This window comes from Vidua macroura, chromosome 15 (genome assembly GCF_024509145.1).
Source record: "Vidua macroura isolate BioBank_ID:100142 chromosome 15, ASM2450914v1, whole genome shotgun sequence".
Classification (NCBI taxonomy): Eukaryota; Metazoa; Chordata; class Aves; order Passeriformes; family Viduidae; genus Vidua; species Vidua macroura.
In genome coordinates this window covers 11,973,694-11,994,909 of record NC_071585.1, presented here as the reverse complement: position 1 = coordinate 11,994,909, position 21,216 = coordinate 11,973,694, and the positions used below count along the sequence as shown (strand labels likewise).

Genomic DNA, 21,216 nt, shown 5'->3' with positions numbered 1-21,216 from the left:
CTGTCTCTAAGCTGCACCAGCTGAGAGCGGTTCCATAGAAAGCTGTGTCTGAACCGCCCAGTTGAAAGCAAGCTGCTGTGTGGTCTGTGGGCTGCAGCCTGTTCCAAGAGATAGGAGTATTCTGTAGGAATAACAAATCCAATATTACTAGGGAAAAGAAAGAAAAGGGTCGTGGTTTTTTTTCCTCTGTAAACATAAATCTGTTTTGAGTTGATGCAATGAGTCAGCAGTATAAGTTTCCCCACAGAGAAAATTCCATCGTGTTAGGACAAAGCAAGCAGGGCCCCAGCATTCAGAAATAAGGCTCAGCATAAATGAAATCAGCAAATCCCTGCTTGCACTGAAGTTTGGAATCAAACACATTTTTCCAGAAAGACACCAAGCTGGCTCCTAAACTGCTCTGTTGAGCTATACCCAGACTGAGCAGAAGATGCAGACAGGCAGGGAAACAGTCACAAATAGGCAGCACAGGAGATATCAAATGCTTAAAGAACCTAAAAACACTATGGAAAAATACTTTAAAGAGTAACAAAGCAGTATATTTTAGTAAGTGCCCTCCTCAATCTAGTCAAACCCATTTTTCCACCAAATATCTTTCAAGCCTTTCTTTTGAAACTGGTTATTAACTGCAACATGACTGCAGGACAGCATAATACTCCTGCTGAAATCACAGAAGCACCAGGAAGTCAAATATACACACACACACACACGTGATTCCCCTTTCTCTCCCACCCTTTCCCAAAAAAGAAAACATTCCTTCCTTTTACAACCTGCTGAATCATGGCACAGGCAGGCAGCCCTGGAGCTGGCTCCTGCCTGTGCTGCTTTGTCATCGAGAAGAACAGAGCACTCTAAGTTACAAAAAAAAAAAAAAAAAAAAAAAAAGAATCTGCTAAAAGCATAACTTATGTGGGGATTTTCGAGATGTTTGAACTTAGATAAAAGAAATACAGAATGAACACAAGAGAGAGATAATACAGAAGGAAAGCAAAAGGGATGAGTAAAGGAAACAGAAGAAACATGCACAGAGATTTAACTGCTTTGGCAGCTGAGAAGGTGGTATTTTTAGACTCTAGAGTGCCAGGGCAGGGAAGGTGAAAGAAAGAAAGAGAATGGCAGATATCACATGGCAAACATGACATTGTCAAGGAAAAACATTTTGGTGTGTTCAGGCTTTATTGCAGCAGATTTGCTTTGTCCCACTGACAAACACTCAGGAAGTGTGCTGCTCTCTGACTTTGGCCGTACAGTTGGAAAGACAGAAATCAGGCAGTGTGGTGAGACTGGCAGAGCCTGAATATGCACTCCTCAGAGGTGAGATGCAACGGTCAGTTCATTAGTGCACTAGAACTTTGAGTAATTCTATTTTTGGGAACTTTCTTTTCCTGAGTGTTATCATACAGAAACCTCATGTGCTTTCCACTGGTATTTTCATAATTCCCTCTAACTTTATCTCCAAAGTGTTCCTCCTTCCTTAATCCCTTCAGGGCATTGCCACATTGCTAGAGTTCTCCTTGCATTTCAAGCACTAGTAGTACATCTTTTCAAACTCATCTCCTCTGGAAAACTGGCAAGAAGCGAGTGGAAAATCCAGCAGGTCAGCGTGACAGGAGGGACACCACACTGGCAGAGAGCAGGCAGTCGAGGCAGACAACCAGTGAGAGAACACTGACTTTTGCTCTTTCAAACTTTGAACTGCAGGAGGGAAGGCAAGCTCACATCACTGTACGGAGCAATGTCCATGTGCCTTGGAATGCTTTCCATGGAAAACACATTTTGTTACAAAGACATCTCTGGAGAGAATGCTCAAGAGAAGGATGGGAAAAGATGCATGAACATTATCACAACAGGGGGAGGATAATCATCTTAAAGGGAAATAATGAAGTCCTGCCATTTTCGGGACATGAATGTAAAAAGTGTTATAAATTAATTGTAATAAGATGAAGCAGATAAATAGAAGAAAAAATCAACAGGTAAGTAGTAACCGAGCACTCGCAGATGGATGGAAAGAGACAGGCAGACAGTACTGAGGTGGAAGAAGACAATCTAGCCACCTGATACAGTTTGCACAAGCTGGGAAGTGTCCCTGAGAACAGGAACTTTACAGACAACTTCTGGGATGCAGAAATTCAGAATCACCCAAGACAAGACAGTAGGTGCAGGTTTAGTCTGGACATAAGGTAGAGAAATCTTGATGGTTGTACACACCTTTCCTGGCTGTCATCAGCATTGCACCAGTTTGCTGGGCACCATTTGGCTTCTACTGTGCCCCTTTCTGCCAGTTCTTTCATGGACCTGGTGTGGGTTTGCTTGAGAGTGGCCCTCATATATCCCCAGAATTGTGTCCTCCCTGGGGGTCTCACACTTGAGGCATTTGTATCCAAGCATGGTTGCAATGGGTGGACAGGAGTTATTCCCTCACTAGGGAAATACAGGTTACCCTTTGGATTTAAATACAGCTGAAGGAAGGAAGGGTCTTCTTCTCCTGTAACAACATGAGGCTATGTAACAGCTATGAGGCACACGGAGGTCCCATGGCCAGGATTGCCCAGGAGCCCCCCAGCCACATCCCACTTGCCCTTTGGCTTCAGGGAACAAGAACTCTTCCGTACCTGCACAAGAAGCCTGGGATCTGGAGCCAGGTGCAACCCTGGGTTAACTGACCTGGCCTCAGCATAGTGCTCCTCCTCAGCTCTCTGCTTTCCCCACCACATCCTCTTAAAAAACAAGCAAAATCATGGAAGAGTTGCTGCATTCCTGACATACCATGTAAACAGCACAAGGCCACTGCCTGGAACCCCTCGCCCATCCTAATCCAAATTTACTGAATTCAATAAACAAGGAATTAGCAGCACTTAACTCAGTAACCTCTCCAGACTGGCCACTCTCCCACTTGCAATCATCAGCTGCTGGAGCTGAAGAGGCTGGATAACAGAAAACATACATTTCAGCCATTTTATGGGTCTTTGTGTCTAAAAAACCCTCACCACTTTCTTCTTCTAAGCAAGACAGAAACCCAGATGTGGTCAGTACCCTGCACACTGTCTTTTGATCCCTATTTTTTATACTTCCCTACTGTTTTCACTTAAATCTTGCATGTGGTTTTACACTGAGCCTCTTTCTATTACCAGCGTGCCACCCTCCATGTGGCTTCCTCCTGCATGCTCGTGTGGCTGTGCTGTGGCTGGTGTTGGGCGCCTGCCCCAGCTGAAAGAAAATCAAGTAAAAGAAACATGGTTTGATCTCTGCTGGATTAGCAGAATTGGCTTTTTTTGGGAGCAACTTGGATGTAGACTGTAGATGTAGATGTGCCTGAACAACTTGAGAAATTGAACCTCTAATATCCAGTGCAACTGCTGATGAAGGCAGGTTGGTGCTGAAATACTCCACTGCCAGAATGGCCCAGGTGGGACATACGTCCTATTCAGTTGCCCTGCTATGGAGCATCATCTTCTGGTGGATGGCTCCCATGGAAAACTCAGACAACCTATTAAACTGCCATCACGAGTCCCTGTAAGTTAGAGAGCTCTGTAATGTGCAGGAGGGACTTGCTTCTGAGAAACAACTCCCCCAAGGAAAACCTCTTCCAGTAACAGCTCCTTCCCCATCGTGTATGAGATGTATGGAGCAGCAAGTGCCCACAGGGAGGGTCACCGCACAGCTGCTCTGTGGCCACGGTGGCTGCCAGCAGCCAGCAAGGATTTCACTGTATCCCTAATAACTACTGGGTCATAGGTTGGAGCTGCAGGGCAGAGGGAGTTAGCACGTGCTGCAGCTGCTCAAGCGGGGTGGTCCATGCTGGGGCGGGGTCCCCGCCTATGCTCACCCCAGGAGGATTTCAGCAGATGGGAGGGCAAGGCAAGTCTGATGCATATCTGTTTTCCAAAGAAAATTTTAAGAAAATTGCTTTCTGTCTACACTGTAGTCCCCTGTGCTTTCCTAAGGACAGCGAAGGAGCTGGACGAGGGAAGTGTAACAAGGCAAGTTATAGTCAGCAGAGGGAGAAGCTCCTTCTGCTGTTTCTCCGTGGGGCAGGTCCTGCGAACACCAGCTGTTCCCAACCGCAGCTCCCCGCTGCCTTCTGGTGGCAAAAATGCATTATGGATCTCTCTCCCGGCCCGGGATTCTCCTCCCAAACTGGCGCCGAGGCACTTGCACAGGGCGTGTGGTTTGGGGCCCCGTCTCACACCCTTCCTGGCCTCGCCTGCCCTCCCGTCCCTGCAGAGCCGTACTAAAGTTCGCCTCTTTTCTGCAGAAAAAGGCTCCATTCTGTGCCAGAAAGGAAGGGAATAAACAAACCCTGTGTTTTGAAGGATCCAACTCTGCCTCCAGAAATGAGACATGTCTCCAGTGCTTCTCTCCCACACAGGAGCTCCAAGATCCTGGCAGCCCTTTGTCAACATCCCCAGAAAATGCAGGCACCTCCGAGGCTCCGGATGCCCAGGTTTAGCTGGTCAGAAATGGTGAACGGATTTCCATTCCTGGTTGCTGGGAGCAAACCAGCCAGCAGTGAAGGGCTTATAGGATTTGCTGCTGCTTGTATTTGTGATAGACATCTCCTAGGAAAGGATTAGCTGCGGGGTCCGGAGGTGGTCCCGCGCCTGCCCGGCCTCCGAAGCCCAGCAGGAACAAAGAGTGTGCTGAGGACTTTGTCACTGCCTGAGTGCCCGGCTGCCAAGCTGCGCTGTGCCCAGAGGCAGCAGTGAGTCGGCACAGATGGCAGCACGATGAGGAGGAGGACCATGGCAAGCCCCTGCTTCCAGCCCACTGCATGGGGCTGTGTGTGGTGGAAGTGACCTTAGCGGGTCCAACCTGGTGTTCCTCCAGAATTTTCTGTGGGAATATGCTGTGGTTTCTTGCATTGCTGTGGCTGGCAAAACCAAAATAACATTACAGTGAGGTGTGCATTACCTCCCTTGGTTACAGAGGAAAATTTACTGTCAATCACTTGTTGTCAGTCTGAACTCTTATCCAAAAAGTGTCTAGAAATGGGCAAAAAGTGTGCACTGTGGAGATGTACTGGAGGTTTCTTTTATGGGAGTGTCTGTTTTTATTGTATCTCACCCAGGAGGCCCTTGAAGTATAGGGTGAATCTGAGATACAGCCTGTGGTGTCCTTATTATCTTTGTAGACAACTGAAAACATTTTGGGTGGGAAGCCAAGGCTGTCCACATCAGCAATCACCCTGAGAACCCTGCAGCCCTACCCCGCACCAGAGGGCTCTGCTTTGGAGCTGCTTGTTCATGCCAAAGTAGAGACAAGGGCCCTTGAAGCGATACACGGAATAAATAAACAGACTCCACAACCTGGTGTAGTAATGAAGTGGGTATGTATGTCAGCGCCCGGCACAAATGAGATAGCTCTCCAAAACTTGTGCCCCCAGCCTCGGTCTGACCCATATCTTTATTCACAAAGGTGTTCCATATGCAATACATTGCACAACTTTGCCGTACATATTCAACCCCTGGCCCCGCCTGTCCTCGCCTCTCATGCTAAATAGGTCCATGCCCTTCTGGGCATGCATGGTTTGCTGTGGTGGCCATACGGGGGTGGTCATCTCTGTGGTCCTGAGGCTGAAGATTGTGGTCTTCCTCATGATTGAACTTTTGAAGTTTTCTCCTTTGCACATGCGCTTTTGGTTCTTTGGTGCTTATCTGTCAGTCTTGATAGGCTTGGAGACAGAAGCGCCCCTTTATCTGGTTTCTTTGCATCCCTTGGTATTGTTCTTTATGCAAGAAGCTTCAGAAATTTGCATTTTCCTATGCCCTTTGTACCATGGCAGAGATTTTTAAAGTAAAAGGTTAAAATTCAACCCATAATTCTACAAGCTAAAATTTAAATGCTTAATTCATTTTGTTAACTCAAGTGAACCCCAAAAATTTCTATTTCACCCTGATGACTGTATTAACACCAAACATTTCTGCCCATTCTGACTCATTCCAAGGCAATAGCAGAGCCTGCCCTAAACTACCGAGTTTTAGCCTTGCCGCCACCGCTGTTTGATTATGGGAGAATGAAAGAAAATGATGCTTAGTGCTATTTCAGAAATCAAATAACCTTTTTTAAAAGCAGATGCAGGCAACTGCATGCCAACCAAAGACAATAAGTGGGAATCTGGGATCCACAGGATCTTCTTCCAGTTCAGAGTAAGGAGAGTGACTGCATAGCCCTAAGGGATGCGATGTTCTTGCTGTTCTTTACTGTCCTGATCTTAGCTTCACCCCAGTCTCCAGTGCAGCCGACTGGAAAGCTAGAGATTGTTAAAACCCCCTAAACATGGCCATTCTAACAGTGGTTCTAGGGAAAATGGTGAGTCAGAGATTATGCAGCAGCGCTGTAGCTGTGTCCAAGTGCAACAAGCAGTGCAGGTATTCTCTGCAGAGTTAGGAGGTGCAGAAACCCAAGGGAATGCGGAGGCAGGGATTTATTTCAGAACTGGCTGGCTATTAAAGCAAACAGAAGTTGGGGTTAAGAGGCTTCCTTTGCTACTTGGACAAATAGGGAAATCAAGGTGGTCTAGTCAGTCACAGAAAATGCTTGGCACGAGAAGGAAAGGAATGGTTAAGGTTACACAAGTGAAACATGACAACCTTTGCTTTCATTTTCAAGTAAAATAGCTCAGAATTAGATCTTATCACTCAAGACTTGAATTAATCATGGGGCAAGTATTTTAACTGAAAGAAATAGATTAAATTATAAAGGCAAGCTGCTACCAAGCTCAATGGAAACTCAAAAGAATGAGGAGGAATGAAGAGAGAGATCTGATTAAGATTAATAAAAATATCATCTGCACCTTAGGGAATATTGGTGTTCTCAAACACAAATTCCAAATATGGTGCTCTAGTTTTCCATCAAGACGCTGAGCTGGGTAAGAGCTTGAGTTCTTTCAGAGTGGGCTAAGTCCCCCAAGATGAAGAGGCCGAGCTGAGCTGCCCCCTCATTTGATTTTGTAGAAACTGTGGATTATAACTATCGGGTGCATATCAAATAAGCTCACTATTTTAATTTTACATTTCTAGTTCATTTCTTTCATTGGTTCTAAATGTCTCTCCCATTAGACTCTCTTTTTTGTAAGTTAATATATGTGGAACAGGAATCAGTCACTGACTTATTTTGTAAGAAGCTCAACATTCTCTTCATTATTTTGGGTTATTTTAATCTAAGACTTTGTCCTGGGAATGGGTACATTTTTAATCTGTCTATCAACTCAGTGACAAGGGCCTTTCCTTTTGTTCTGCTGGACAAGCCCCATCCAAGGTAAAAGCGGTCTGAGCTGTGAGCTTTCTGCAGTCCTAGACAGACTTTTGTTAGAGGATGTTTTCTGATACCTTTTTACAAGGCAGCAAAAAGAATCAGAGATCCTTCCCCTTTATGAATATACAAGTGTAAATCAGGCAAACTCAAAAATCCCCAAATTAAATTTGACAATAAATTTATTTCTAATTGTTTAGTAATTTTTTAAACTGATTACAAGCCAGGGTCTGCTTTTGAGCTCTTCATAGATTTTAAAATACGTATTAAAAATTTGTATATATATATATATCAAAAATCTATATGTAATAAAAATATGCATAATAATAAATCTACCTGTATGAGTCTGGTTAAGAAACCCTGTATTAAGGATGAAGAAGATCACTGGTACAATAAATGATTAATTCTGAAAGTGTTGGTCATTTGAGGACTTTGGGAGTGATTTTAACAAATTTTCACAGGAGTAAAAAAAAGTGTTCTGCAGATAGTAGCTGTCTGTGTTAATCTATTGTAAATATTGAACCGCTGGAAATTATAGGTGGAGATTTTTCTGTTTGCTTTAGTAATAACTTAAACACCGGTCTCTGATAAGTGCTATACCAACAGACTGGATTAGTTTTGGATCTCTGCAAGTGCTGAACAACAGCACTAAATTGTGATGTAAAACAGCGAATACCAGCCCTCACACTTTCAAATAGCACAGCCCAGGCTCCTGTGTGCTGTGCTGAACCTGCTTTGCCTCCCCGGGCCCTGGATAAACACTGCTCCAATCCCACAGTGCTGGCAGGCAGGGAATGGATGCTGTCCTGCAGACTGAAGCTGATACTGAGAATTCTCCTAACAGGAGTGGCCACCATCAGGACATGTCAAGTTAGGCAGCATCCCAGTCCTGTGCAGTATGGAGCAGAGAGGTGGATGTGGCAGAAAGGCCACAAGAAATGATGGCCAGTAACCAAACACCCGTCTGCTCCCACATTCACATCTTGCTCCCATACTCACATCTTGCTCCCATGATCTGTAGTTGCTGTTGTCTCCCTGGTCTTGTGCCAGCAGGAGATGTGGAGGCTGGCTCTGTTTAATTTCTCCTTTGGAGATGGGAGAAGAAACAGAGCCTGTTTGTGTTCCTCTGTTCTCAGTGCTATGTGACCCAGGCAGCCTCTTCACTCTGCTTCCAGTGCACTTGCAGCCTCCCAGCTGCAGCAGGGTGTGTGTGCCCCTCGCTGGGGGTGTCCCACCTGCTACCTGGGCTCCATTCCCTGCCCAGCACAGCACTTGGGGCATCTTCTGGGGGCATGACAGTGGATGAGTTCAAAGAACACTCCAAACAATGGTCTGCTCTCATCCACAGAGTTTGATTCATTCTGGACATATATTTCAAAACTTTTTGACACTGCTGACACCAGTGGAGCTCTACAGAAACATTTGTCAGTTTCCTGCCCTCAGTGTCTTCTGCCCTTGCACAAGTTTGTCCATGGGCCTCTGTAGTCACTGGACACTCTGTGGTCTCACCCTGTTTATTTTTCTGGCTGGGCTGTGCCCCAGTGTTATGGACAGGGTGACACAGGGTAGGACGCTCAGCAGGACTCAGGTTTGGGCACAGCCCTGCAGCACTAAGCAAGGAGAGAAGAGCATCTCCAGTGAGGACCTATGGCAGATCTCCCTCCAGACCATCTCCTTTCCCTCAACCCCATGTGGGACAGAAATTTGGTGTGAAAAGTCACCATAAAGCAGAGGGATTAGTGCCTTCCTGATTGCCCCATCTCTGAAGATATGACTTTGCACAGCAACACCTCCTCACTTCAGGTGAATTCCCCTGACTTTCCCTGTTTCTGACAAGCCAGGAGTCTCTTTGCAGGAGACCTATTAGGAATTCCAGCCTTTCTCCTGGAAAATGTCTCCTTAGAGCTATCCTCACTCTGCCCCTCTTCAAAGCCTTGCCCAGCTTTATCTCATAACCAGCTAGGGCCAGCCGGCATCTGAGTGTGCTGGTCTAAACAAGATAGAAATGCTAAACAGCTCTATTTCTTCACCTCTATAATTTAGGAAAAGCAAAGCTGCACTTCATGACCACTCTTCAGCCTTTGATGTATTCTGATGTACCCTGTATACTTGCAATTTTCCCCCCATATCATTACAGGGTAATACTAAGTGTATGTTAATGTGAGAGCTTCCAAATATGTTTGAAAGGCTTGTTTGTCCCTCTGCAAAGGGAAATCCTCCCTCTCCCTGACATATGCCCTTATTGCTCCAGAGATTTATTCTTCAAGCCAGCCACTTTCTGGCATTGTTCCTTTTTGTTTATTAGCTATTCCTGACTTTCTATTGGAGGTAGGAAAATTGGCAAAACACATGGAAAAGGCTTTCCTTGTGTGACAATAACACAAGACAAGGCAGGGCAAGAGAGACATTAAATTAATACTTTTAACAGATGTTGATCATAAATGAAGGGGTATAATTCATTTGCATGTACCCATGCCTGCGGATGATGAATTAAAGGGAGAGTTTTTGCATTGCTTTTATACTGATGTGCTCTCCAGTCAGACTTAATGTGCATATGGATAAAGCTCACTAAACTCCATTAGAAGAAAACTTAAAAAAAAAAATCTCCAAACTATCCCTAAATAAATGAGTATATATATACATTTATGTGGTTTTCCAAAGACTTGGCTTTCCATCTTGCTTTCTAGAAAATTACTTCTTATGTTTTCCTTATTTATCTCTGAAGTGAAGCCCTTCACCTTTACTGAGATGAGAAGTGCTTGGCCGTGGTCCTGCTCCATGCAGAAGCATTGAAGCAACCCAGAGATTGGTTTGGCCCCTAGAAATTTTGCTATAACTAAATATTTGTGAACATTTATGTGACTCTTTGATCTGCCATAGATATATAAATGCCAGGAATATGGTCTGAAATCAGTCTGGATGAAAGGCTAGGGCACGTCTCCAACATAGACTGAGTTTGTACTCCCAAGAGATGAGTTGTATAATGCCAATCTGGATGTTGCTGACAAAACCAACCACCTGCTCTTTTACTTTGTGAAAGGAGGACCCTCTGGATAGATGCTCATTTTAGGAAGACATGGTAATTCTTGTCATGCAAAGTTCCTACGTTTTTTCCAAAATGCAGAACCCAGAGCACATTTCAATGTGCTCAGGAGATCTGATCCAGCTTATGCCTTGCTCTGAGTCCTGTTGGGAATCACAGAGCAGAAATTGTTTGCAGCTGTCCCCACTTCCTGGGGACACGTGGCCAGTTTTGCCTTCCTAAGGGGTAAAATAATTAATTCTTTTTTCTCTTGCTGTATTTTTAGCATGTCCTTCCTTACACAGAAGAAAAATTCAAGAATTCCGGGAAAATCTCAACACATTAAGTCTAAGAGAAGCCTCCAAGGGAATGGGAGGTCAGGAGGGCAGGAGTTGTACTTGAACAGACTGAGTTGCTAGGGGCTGAGCTCTCTTTCTCTCGAACTAGAAAATTCTTTCTTCTCTGTGAGAAAAAATTCTTTTGAATGATCCCTCCCCTCTTTTTTTCTTTGTGGTAGTTACAAAGACAGTAACTGTTCTCACAAGCAGTCCCACAGTTGTGGGTTTGGGTAGTGGCTGCAAAAGGATTTGGAGGGAAAGGAAGCACAAGTACAAACTGCATTAGAAAATATTTCCATATTTGTGCAATAGGATTGGAAGAACGAGGCATCTCCATGCTTCACGGCTGAAGGGTGAGTTGCTCATCTGCAAAATATTCTCCCTTCCACTGACAGAAAACTCTTGAGCCGTTGTATGCTTCCGAAATACATTTCCAGGGGATGTTACTGCATGTAACAGTGCTGGACTCAGCACTGCTGGCTTCTCCCTGCCCTGCTGGTCCGGGCAACTAATAGGTGCTGTAAGCCCTTTGGATGCTTAAAAACTCCTCCAAGGCATTGTGTTGATAATTTTTCTTCCTAAGATTATTTTTAATCCCTATTGTCATTGCAGTCCAGCTCAGAGTGTATCCCCACAGTGAAAATTAGGAGGCAGAAAGCATTATTGGCTGCAGGAGGAGGTGGCAGAAGCAACCGTGAGCACAGAGAAATGCCTGCAGAGCTGACTCAGTGGGAGGTGTGAGGACTTTGGTCTGTGCCCTCTGACCACATTCACACAGCATACCCTGGAGGGCAGAGCCAGGGAGTGGGAGAGGGGTACAGCATTTCAGTAGCTCCTGCTCAGCAAATCCACCCTGCAGGACTTGTCTTTGCCTAGAAGGGAACTTGTCTGTGTCAGCCTCGGAGGGTGAGGTATCGTAATATGCTGCGGTCCATGGGTGCAGAGGCTGCCCACCCACGACAAGTCTGTCACCCAGGGGCATTTGGTGCTGGGACTGGGGTACTTGTGCCTGTTCCTTGTAAGCACTGAGGGAGAACGGAAAATAAAGTGAGTTCTGATGGTGAGAAACGGGGACAAAAAAAGGTTGTGCTCTTCAGGAGTTTAAAAACAACTTGAAAAATTATGTTTGAGGGAGGAGGGAGGAGGAGGGGGGAGACATCTGTGCTTGTTTATTCATTAATATTTCTACTGGCCTTTATTATGTTTAGATCATGCTAGATGATGACGGAAAATTATCATACAAGTGTTTTGTGTTTAGTGATGATCTGGAGAGCAGGAATGCTCTGTGGCAGCCTGTGCAGCTCCTCCTGGCCCAGATTCCATTGCACACATTTGACACTGTTGATACAGCTCACAGTGCGCTGTCATCTGATGGAGGAGTAAGCTCAAATATTTTCTGCTCAGTTGTTTTCTTTATTTTCTTTCACTAGCAGGCTGTTATCAGACAGGAGCAAAGGGAAATCAATCGTTAAGCACTGCAAGACCTCTGCCCTTCTTGAGCTGACACAGAGGAGTTCTTAATTTCTTTGACAACTAAATAGACACAATGTTCCTCATATTTCTAAACAGTCACTGCACTGAAAAGGGCTCAATTCTGAAATAAAGGAATTAATCTTACAGTCGGTGTTTGAAAAACAATGGGATGTGTATTTGATATTTGGAAAAACACCAAGCTGAGACATTGTTATAGCCATTTTGGGTGCCTTTATAGCTTATAGAGAGGCAGAGACCCAGAACCAGCATATTGCTTCTTAGAAAGCCTATCAAAGGCATCAGGTGTACAATATAATTTCTGTAAACTGTTTTAATATAACTTTCTATAACAGTGGTGTTCAACGATCACTTTGTCTTAACCTGCTTTCCTTTTTCCCTGGTCTGATGGGAGAATTCATTGAATGAAGAGAAAGGAAGAAAACAAAGCTGGTGGTCCCAGCAGCTTCTGTCTGTGCCAGCTGTGGTGCTGTTAGATGAGAGCTAGATAAATTAGTCTCTTCTGACATGTGAAAATGTAATTTTCTTTTTGCTGTGTCCTGATGAATTCTGCAGGTTTTTCCCCCACAAAGAACTCACTCTGGTGTTTATGGTAAGAATTCATTGGACTGAGGATTGATCAGAAGCCTTAAATGCACAGGCAGCATTCTGCAGGACCCATCCCCAGATAAAATATCAGTGTGTAGGACAGATCTAGAGACCTTTTATACTTTATCACATCTTCTCTTACCCTCTCAGAGTGTTTGTCACACACGGTCTCAGTGTTGTGGCCAGAAGTCTTCTCTGTGACCAACACATGCTATCCAGAGTCTATGTAGGATTATGTACACAGGGATATGTACCTTGGAATGCTGCCTGTGCTCTGGTGTGACACAACAGCCCAAGCAGAGCTTTGGTTTCTCCTGCAACATCAGCAAAGGGGATGTGCCCCGGCCTAAAGTAGATGCCCTGGGGGGAGTGGATTAGTGGACTATTGACTGTTAGTGGGCTATTGTCCATCCATTCAGCTCCCAGTTCCCTTATCTCTCACATTTGTCTCTCTACTGGCTTTTCCTACTTCCTCTTAACTTTGTTCCTGGAAAAGGGTGGGGTGGGAACAGTAGTACTCAATTAAACCTGTCTCCACTGATTTCCATTTCCACAGTGCGTACGCTAACAGCACTCCTGGGTGCTGTCAATACCACAGACTAAATCTTTGTTTTGTTCAGTTAGAACAAACCTGGGCTGCCAGATACCATCGCAAACTGCCACATCAGCAAGGACTGAACCTGGCCAGAGGATCAAGAAATAAGATTTTCTAGGTTCTGGAAAAGTCAATATGTTGGATCAGATTCACTGGCTGGCTGCTGTGACAGTCCTGGGAGTCCTGGAGCAAGGTAGGGACCATTGGATGCATGAACTCAAGTACTGGCTGGATCAGTCTACTGTAACTCCACTGATTTTCTTTTGCTTTTATGTTTAATGTCTCCTGTTGCACTGGCACTTCACTGCTTTTCAGACCATGAACTGATATCTTGTTTGGGTTTTGGAAAGCATTCAACCAAACGAGTGCATGGGAAGGAAGCCCTTTCTCTGAACTGACCTACCCCCTCCATTCAGAATTTTTTTGGTAGATCTTCCCCTCTGCAAAATTGTAGAATTTCCCTCTTTGGGCTTACAGCAGCTCCTGAAGTGCATGAAGATGTGAGCATACAAAGATCTCTGCTGTGTGAAAAGGTGGAAGTATGGACTGTGGTAGGTCACATGGAACATCTCCCAGCCATGGGTCCACATTGCATGACAATTTAATTCAGTGTCTGGTTGGCTTATCTGTGGCATCAGTTCCATCCCTACACAGATATCAGAATTTAGAAGAAGAAAAAATTAAAAGAATGAAAAAACCTTGAAATTGTCAGTAATAAAGTACATCTGAACTGTGTTACAATTTTACCATCTGCTGATTATACAAGGAAGCAGATAACACTGGTAGTACATGACTGTATATTCCTTGCTTTACCTTAGCTCTGGGTCATTCCTTTTCCTTATCTAAAAGGTACCTGGGATTTTTTTTCTAAATTTCTGTGCTGTGTGGGGGTGTGGGCTTAGGAGGAGATGGCAGATCTTTTTCCCCAGCCTCTGGCCAGCTCCTGACTCCACTGTGCCCAGCCGTAGGACTGACTGCTGCTACTTTTCTCTCTTTTGCTGCAGCCTACTTCTTCCTGCAGGTGATCTATGCTAGGAGGTTGTTTGGCATTTCACCTCCAAAGACCTCAGGCCCTCCTGAATTTGAAAGGATCTTTCGAGCACAGTAAGAAACTCCTCTTAGTTGATGTTTGTCAGATCTCATGTAACCACACTGCCTTTCCCCTGCTTTGCTATTCCTTTCCTGGAACTGTAATTAAGCAATTACCTTCCTTGAGGTTAATCAATGGGTTGAAGAGTCAACATTAGGATTAGGTTGGCTTTTGAGTCCTAAACCAGCTATTGCTGATAGAAACCACACAGGAATCTCTGCTGTACAGTGAAGGGCTCTTAAAGACATAACCTTTGGTGCCTGAGACTTAGACTGGTTTTATCCAAGTGGTACCAAACCGCAGGCAGCTTCAGCCCTGCTCTGAATCTCACTCACTGGGAAGGACAAGTTCCCAGACAGATCTCAGCTGGTGCTGGGATGAGGATAACCCAGCATGTCTGCTGTGACTTCTGCACTAAGGCTGCAGCGGGGAGGGAGGAGCTTTCATGTTGTTGTAGCTGACCACTGGGAAAAAAAGTAACTGAATAGCTTGAGCTGCATGCCCTCAGCCATCTCCTTCTTTGCTCCTTCACTTGCCTAGACTCAGCTTCATCCATCATCTTTTGGTGCAACAGTGCCTTTGGGAGGACAGGGCATGGCATACAAACAATTCCAACAGTTATGTGCTCCCTCCAACTCCTGCACAAAGCCAGGCTGCTCTGGCCTCACGTACTTGAGGGACAGACCTTCCCTACAGCTTGGGGCTTTGGGGCATTGACAGCAGGGTTTGAGCTGCAGCACTTGGGAAGCAGTGGTAGGAGTGGTCCATGGAGCCTTTCTGTGCACAATCTGACCTGGGAATCTTTTACTTAATTTCTTGTAACCTGGAGACCCTGTTCTTTCCATTGTTTAATTTCTGTGAATAAGTCTGGGACAGGAACTGGAGCCTGGAAGCTTTTTATGACAAGATTAATTCTAAAAAGCAAAAGCCTTGAGTGTCTGGAAACTGCTAGGGGAAGCAAAAGAAGAAGAGCTTCCTTCCTTTCCCTAGTTTATGACCTTTCTCTTTCCTGCCAGGGTGAACTCCTCTGAGTATTTTCCCCTCTTCCTGGCAGTTCTGTGGCAGGCTGGACTCTTCTTCCATCAAGGTGAGAATATCCCATTACCTGGTTAGTCACTGGATCTGTTCCCCTGCGTGCTGCCTCAGTCCTAAGGTCCTGCTTAACTTCTGAACAACAAATTAAACAGTAATTCTGTCTCTGATGGGAGGGTAGAGCCAGATGACACAGAGTGTCTATTCCTTAACTTTGGGCTACCTCCCTGGTTCCAAGTAGCTCCAAAAAGCCTTTGGAGATGGTCACTGTGATCTCTCCTAAACACAGGTCTGGCTGCAGCCTTGGGTCTGCTCTATCTCTACGCCCGCTACTGCTACTTTATGGGATACAAGGCATCATCCTCAGAAAGGTAAACCCACTCACACACACTCTTGCATGCTCTTACACACAGCTACACACTCTTGCACACTCTTATACACATACTCTTGTAAGAATCTTCTTACACACTCTTGCACACTCACACACAGACACACACAGACTCACACAGTTACAGTTACACACACAGTTACACACACAGACTCACACAGTTACACAGTTACACTCTCACACAGTTACACACACAGTTACACACACAGATTCACACAGTTACACACACACTCACACAGTTACAGTTACACACACAGTTACAAACACAGACTCACACAGTTACACAGTTACACAGTTACACACAGTTACACACACAGATTCACACAGTTACACACACACACTCACACAGTTACACAGTTACACACACAGTTACACACACACAGAGTTACACACTTACACACACTCACACACAGCAGCACTCAGGGACTACACAGTAACCCCTGGGGAGTTGTTTTTGGAAACATAATGTACTTTGGGAGAGCTCAAGACACTTGAGTGCTCTGGGGCTCCTGCATGACTCAGCCTTGTCTCCGAGGCATAACGTGAACGTGATACAGGGCTGGGGCAGCAACACAGATACTGGGCAAGGCTGGAGCTGCCCCAAGCCCTTTTGGGTGTGTGTGTTTGCTCCCTTGAGGTGGAAGCAGGGCATGGGACTCCACGCAGGGGGCAGGGGACAGCCAGGGACTGCCTTTCAACCCACTTCTGCAGGGAGGAAGGGGCTGTTCCCAGGCAGGAAGATCGATGTCAGCAGCTGCCTCTCTCCCACCAGACTCACCCCGATATACTTCAGCGCTGGAGTTCTCTGGATTCTCATTGCAGTGTCAGCCCTGGGCATCCTGCATTTCTTCCTCTCTCACTATGTGGGGCTGAACGTCCTCCAGCTTCTCACAGCATGACCCACTCCTCTGTGCTTCATCATTGTCCTCATCTTCGAGTCCTGCTCCCTCCTGCCCGCCTAAACAGACTGGCTGCAACTCAACAGCCCTCAATGAGAAATCCACCCTCACCCGAGCTTTTAACACCTCCTTCCTCACTATCCAGCACTGGCAGGAGCTGCTGAGCAGTTTAGGAGATATTTTTCCCCCATGGCACTTTGTGTGCCAAGTGCTCCACATCTGGCGGCTCCATCGTGTCTGATGCAGAAACAACAACCCCAGACAAGGACGTATAAAAGCAAACTCTTCTCAGTCTGAGTTTCCCAGTGAGTTGCCAAAGGGAAGTGCCATGTGTTCCCCATTATGCAGCAGCTCTGCCCTCAGCCCAGGCACAGATTCATGCCAGTTTTCCAAGCCCACACCTAAGAAAGGAATTTGTTTGGAACCAGATGTGGGCTGAGACATAACAAAAGAGGTGAGGGATAAACTGGAGTAGCCACCAACATGTTGTGCAAAAGTCTGTTGGTGCCTTCATGCTGGTTATCAGCCACTGCTGTAAATCAGACTCTGAAAACTCATCACCACTGCTGTGTGCGCCACTTCAAACTCAGCCCAGTGACAACAGGCAGAAATAAAAGGTCACTGAACTTGCTGTGCTTGGTGTCTCTTTGTGAGTCTGCAGCTAGCAGAGAACAAAAACATGAGTGTGTGAGTGCAAGGTGGCTGCCTTTGTTTCCCTGACATGGAATCCAACAAAGCCTGCAATCCTGTGTGTCATGGGAGGAGAGCTCTGAGGAGGGAGAAGCTGATTTTTGGAGATGTTGAACTCAGCATCTCTAAAAATTGGGTACTGATTGGGTACTGAGCCACTCAGCACCAAAAAGTGTTTTTCCCAATGCTCGGGTCCCTCCTGCATCAGGAGGGGCTGAATTTTCATGAGTCCAGTATGCACAATACTGATGCTTTTGGCCACTGGTGCCCTCATGTTAGTGCCACAGGAAATGCCAGCAGTGCTCCGTGTGTCATCATGGGGGGAATTCACACCAAACCCAGAGACTGAAAATAATTGCATGAGCATGATGCCAGTCCAACCACATTGTAAAATCCACTGCTGTCCCTTCCTTTTCCTGGCAGTAGGCATATCTGGACTGTAAGAACAACAGGCAGGGGCTTTTTGGAGGAAATGATTAATTTTTTACATTGTTTCTTTTCCTTCCATGCATTTTAAATTGGCTTCTCCAGCAAAGCCCCCACCTGATTTCCCTTTCAGGCTCTCCTGCCTTGGAGTCATGCTGCTGCATTGAAACTGGCAAATGCTGCAGGGTAAGGCTTAAAGCCAAACAAAAATAACTGTACAATACATTTCTCTGCAAAGCTTTCAGTGCAGCAGGGCCCCATCTTCACCAAAATCCTCAGGTGTCACAGCAAGATAAACAATAACTTTTTCTCCTGGCATCTTTGGTGACACATTTCAGAAGAGTCTGAGCATAGTTTTACCCTGCCTGTGCCTTAGCAAGATCAGGGAGGAACAGATTTCACAGTGAGATTTCACTTAGTCTTTGCATTAACAGGTCCTACCATCTCCTGAAGTTGTTCCCCAGTCCTCAGCTTTTTACCAGTATAACCAGTCACCTCCCAGAGAGTTAATGCAGAAGGACCAGCCCCAGCTGCTGGTGCAGGTCTTGACTCCGCATCAAAACTCTGTTTTCTGTGGTTAGTCCAAGTGGGTTCCAAGTCATTGGTTCCATAGACACAACCTCTGTCTTTTATCCTACAACCAGTTTTCTAAACTCGCTGTATCAACCTGGAGCCACTGCCCCCCTCAGCCCCCCTCAGCCCCGCTTGTGTCCGCTCGGTGTGTGACAGGGCCGCAGGATGACTCAGAGGAGGGAAATTAATGATTCAGCAATGAGATTGTAGCCGGCTTCTCCCCTTGGATGCACAGAAGACCATTAAAAATCCTGGCACGGCGCAGTCAGGCTCTGGTCTTGGTGGCTGCCATCACCAGTTCTGCCACAGAAAATCTGACGGGCACATCATCAGCCCTTCAAACCACTGTCAGAGGGGCCATTTCAGGTGCCCTGAGCAGAAGGGAAGCTGCTCCTGTCCAGCACGGCTGCTGTCATTGCTCTGCTGCTTCATCAGTCAAAGAAAACCACTTTACACCAATCGATGGTTCAAACAGTCAATGATTTTGGGATTTACTCAATTCATGATACTGCTGCCCAGTACGTTGTGCTGGTGCTGTATGGCATCAGTTTGCCCACCTGAACCTGCTGCAGAAGTGCTGAGGGCCCGCTGGGCTGGCACAGGGTGTGCTGGGGGGGCTGCACCTGCCACCCCGGGTCACCGTCCCTCAGGTGTGAAAGCCACCCCGTGAGCATCACTTTAAAGGTGATCCAGCCGCCAGCGGCATTGCTGCGCTCCCGTGGGCTCTGGTCCAGCGCTGAGAGGGAGGGTCCCACCGCTGCCCCCGCCATGGGGCCAGGCCTAGGCCGTCAGCCCCGCTCCCGTCGAGATTCCCCTGTTCCCCCCGAGATTGCTGTCCCCTCTCCCCCCGGGATTTGTGCCCGCCCCGGCCCCCGCCGCTTCTCCCCGCCGTCGGGAGAGGGCGCTGGTGGCCCGCGGCTGAGCGAGGGCGGGGCGGGGGCGGCGGGGCCCCGGGGGTGTCCGAGGGCAGCGACCACCGACGGCCCCGGGCCCGCCGCCCGTGCCCCGGCACCGCTGGCTGCGCCCCGAGAGTGCCCGGGGCAGCGCTCACCAGGCAGCCGGCACAGCCACGGCCTCTGGCACTCATCCACGAATCTGCCTGCTTCGAGTTTGATCCGTGCTGGGCCAGGCTCTGGCTTAAAGGTATTGGGTAGGGGAGTCCCGGAGCCTCGCAGAATCTCCTGGGGACGCTCACGATAGGCATAAAGCAAAGCGCTCTGCGGACTCCAGCGCTCCTTCCTGCTTCCTCCCCTTACGGCTGCCAGTTCATTGCCAGCAGCGGGGAGAAAAAGCGTTTGGCGTGCTGTATTTGGAAGCAAATCCACTCTGATAATGCCACAGGCTCCCAGGATAAGCAGGCAGCCAGAGGGGAGGCCAGCAGAGAGCAAAGGAAACCCGCAGAACCAGCGAGAACTTTTTTATCACAAGAGATACAGAGGCTGAACTTGTAAACAAGCCTCTGTCCCCGGCGGGGGGGGTTCCACGCGAGTGACGGTGGCAGTGCAGAGCTCTGTCCCCGGACAGAGCAGCTGCCACCTGCCGCAGGCACCGCCGGAACGCAGGTGTTGCCACCGCCGTGTTGCCACCGCCCCGTTCCCAGGATCCCAGCCAGGTTCCTGGAAGGTTTTTGGAGCAAGGTGCAGAAGTTTGTAGCTTATATTCTTGAAAATTTCAAGGACACCCACGTGTACTTCCCTATCCGTGACGTGCTGGCCCGTGCCGGATACGGTCTGGTGCGGGCAGCGGCGGCTTTACAAGTGGCCACCAGACCGAAATATTGTGCTCTGGCATGAGGAAGAACAGCACCCCCAAGCCCACGGAAGAGCACCCCAGTCCCGCCGGAGCACGGCTTGGTGGGACGGATGGAGGACACCCTTGAATTTCCCCGGGAAGCAAGGCTGCTAACTTTCTTGGGGGGTGTTTGGGAGGGAAACTCCCGTGGGGCCGGGAAAGGAGGATACAGCTGGTGGCCCCGGCTTTCTGGCATTGGCATGTCAAGCAGGTTTCCATAGCACCAGCATCCATAACACGGGGCCGAGGGGAGGGAGAGAAGTAGGTCAGACAGGGCTAACAATACCCAGACGTGTCTATCTGTGGCTCAGCCTGACCCAGGAAAGGGGTGAAATGGAGAAGAATGGGAGAGAGAAAGAAAAAAAAAAAAAAAAAAAAAAAGAAAGTATCCACAGTCTGAGCAATGCATTTCTTGCCTTCAGAAAAATGAGGACCTTGTAAAGCCACCTTTGTGTATCAGCGCTGAGCAACCGAGACTAGCGCCCACCTCCTGCCCATCTGACAACGGGCTACAAGGGAATTCAAATGCTAATTTGGAGCCAGACTTCTCAATAGGCCTTTATTTCTGCAGCAGCACCAGGATCAGAGCTCTGGGTAGCCAGCCGGCAGGAGCTGTGAGGATGCAGTCTCCAGAGCAGGACTGTGGGACACTTTCCTTTCCCCTTACCGTTCCTCACTGTCACTTTGTTACCCCTTTTCTTAGTTTTACTTGTTTACATGCAAATACCTTCAAGGGCAAGGAAAAAGAAAGGCGAGCACATGGAATTGTGTGAGTGAAATGCCCCCGCTAGTGACCCATTTTATATGCTGAGTCTGCAGAGGCCTCGCTGTCGTTGTCACAGCATTTTGGGGGTTGCCTGCTTTGCAGTACGGCCGTTTTGAGCTACGTCCATCAATGCCAAAAGTAGGAAGAACATTATGGGTAGTGAGATCCAGAGCGCTCTTGATCCGAGCAAACATATGGACACACAGATCTGCTGGGTATGTAACAGAGCAAGGTGAGGGGAAGGAGTGCTTTGCTCAGGGGTAATTGGAGAGTGTG

At 47.1% G+C, this 21,216-nt stretch overlaps 1 protein-coding gene across 4 annotated transcripts; it reads left to right on the top strand.

Moving 5' to 3' along the window:
* Positions 1–10,809: 10,809 nt before the first annotated feature.
* On the top strand, positions 10,810–17,319 carry LOC128814849 (leukotriene C4 synthase-like). Of its 4 annotated transcripts, none has more exons than XM_053991131.1 (6): positions 10,810–10,964; positions 13,315–13,478; positions 14,290–14,389; positions 15,392–15,462; positions 15,697–15,778; positions 16,507–17,319. In XM_053991131.1, the coding sequence occupies exons 2-6, from the start codon at positions 13,421–13,423 to the stop codon at positions 16,856–16,858; spliced, it is 663 nt and encodes a 220-aa protein (XP_053847106.1). In that variant the 5' UTR covers positions 10,810–10,964; positions 13,315–13,420; the 3' UTR covers positions 16,859–17,319. The 4 variants fall into 4 exon arrangements, with proteins under 4 accessions (XP_053847106.1, XP_053847105.1, XP_053847108.1 ...); XM_053991130.1 differs by having other exon boundaries at positions 13,311–13,478; XM_053991133.1 differs by having other exon boundaries at positions 10,811–10,964; positions 13,311–13,478; positions 16,568–16,778.
* Positions 17,320–21,216: the final 3,897 nt, after the last annotated feature.

What these genes read in the sequence shown, in the direction of transcription:
- LOC128814849 (XM_053991131.1), top strand. Translation starts at nt 13,421, where the DNA reads ATGTTGGATCAGATTCACTGGCTGGCTGCTGTGACAGTCCTGGGAGTC. An exon ending in GAAAGGATCTTTCGAGCACA is followed by an intron (nt 14,390 to 15,391) that starts GTAAGAAACTCC and finishes CTTTCCTGCCAG; the next exon opens with GGTGAACTCCTCTGAGTATT. An exon ending in TGGACTCTTCTTCCATCAAG is followed by an intron (nt 15,463 to 15,696) that starts GTGAGAATATCC and finishes TCCTAAACACAG; the next exon opens with GTCTGGCTGCAGCCTTGGGT.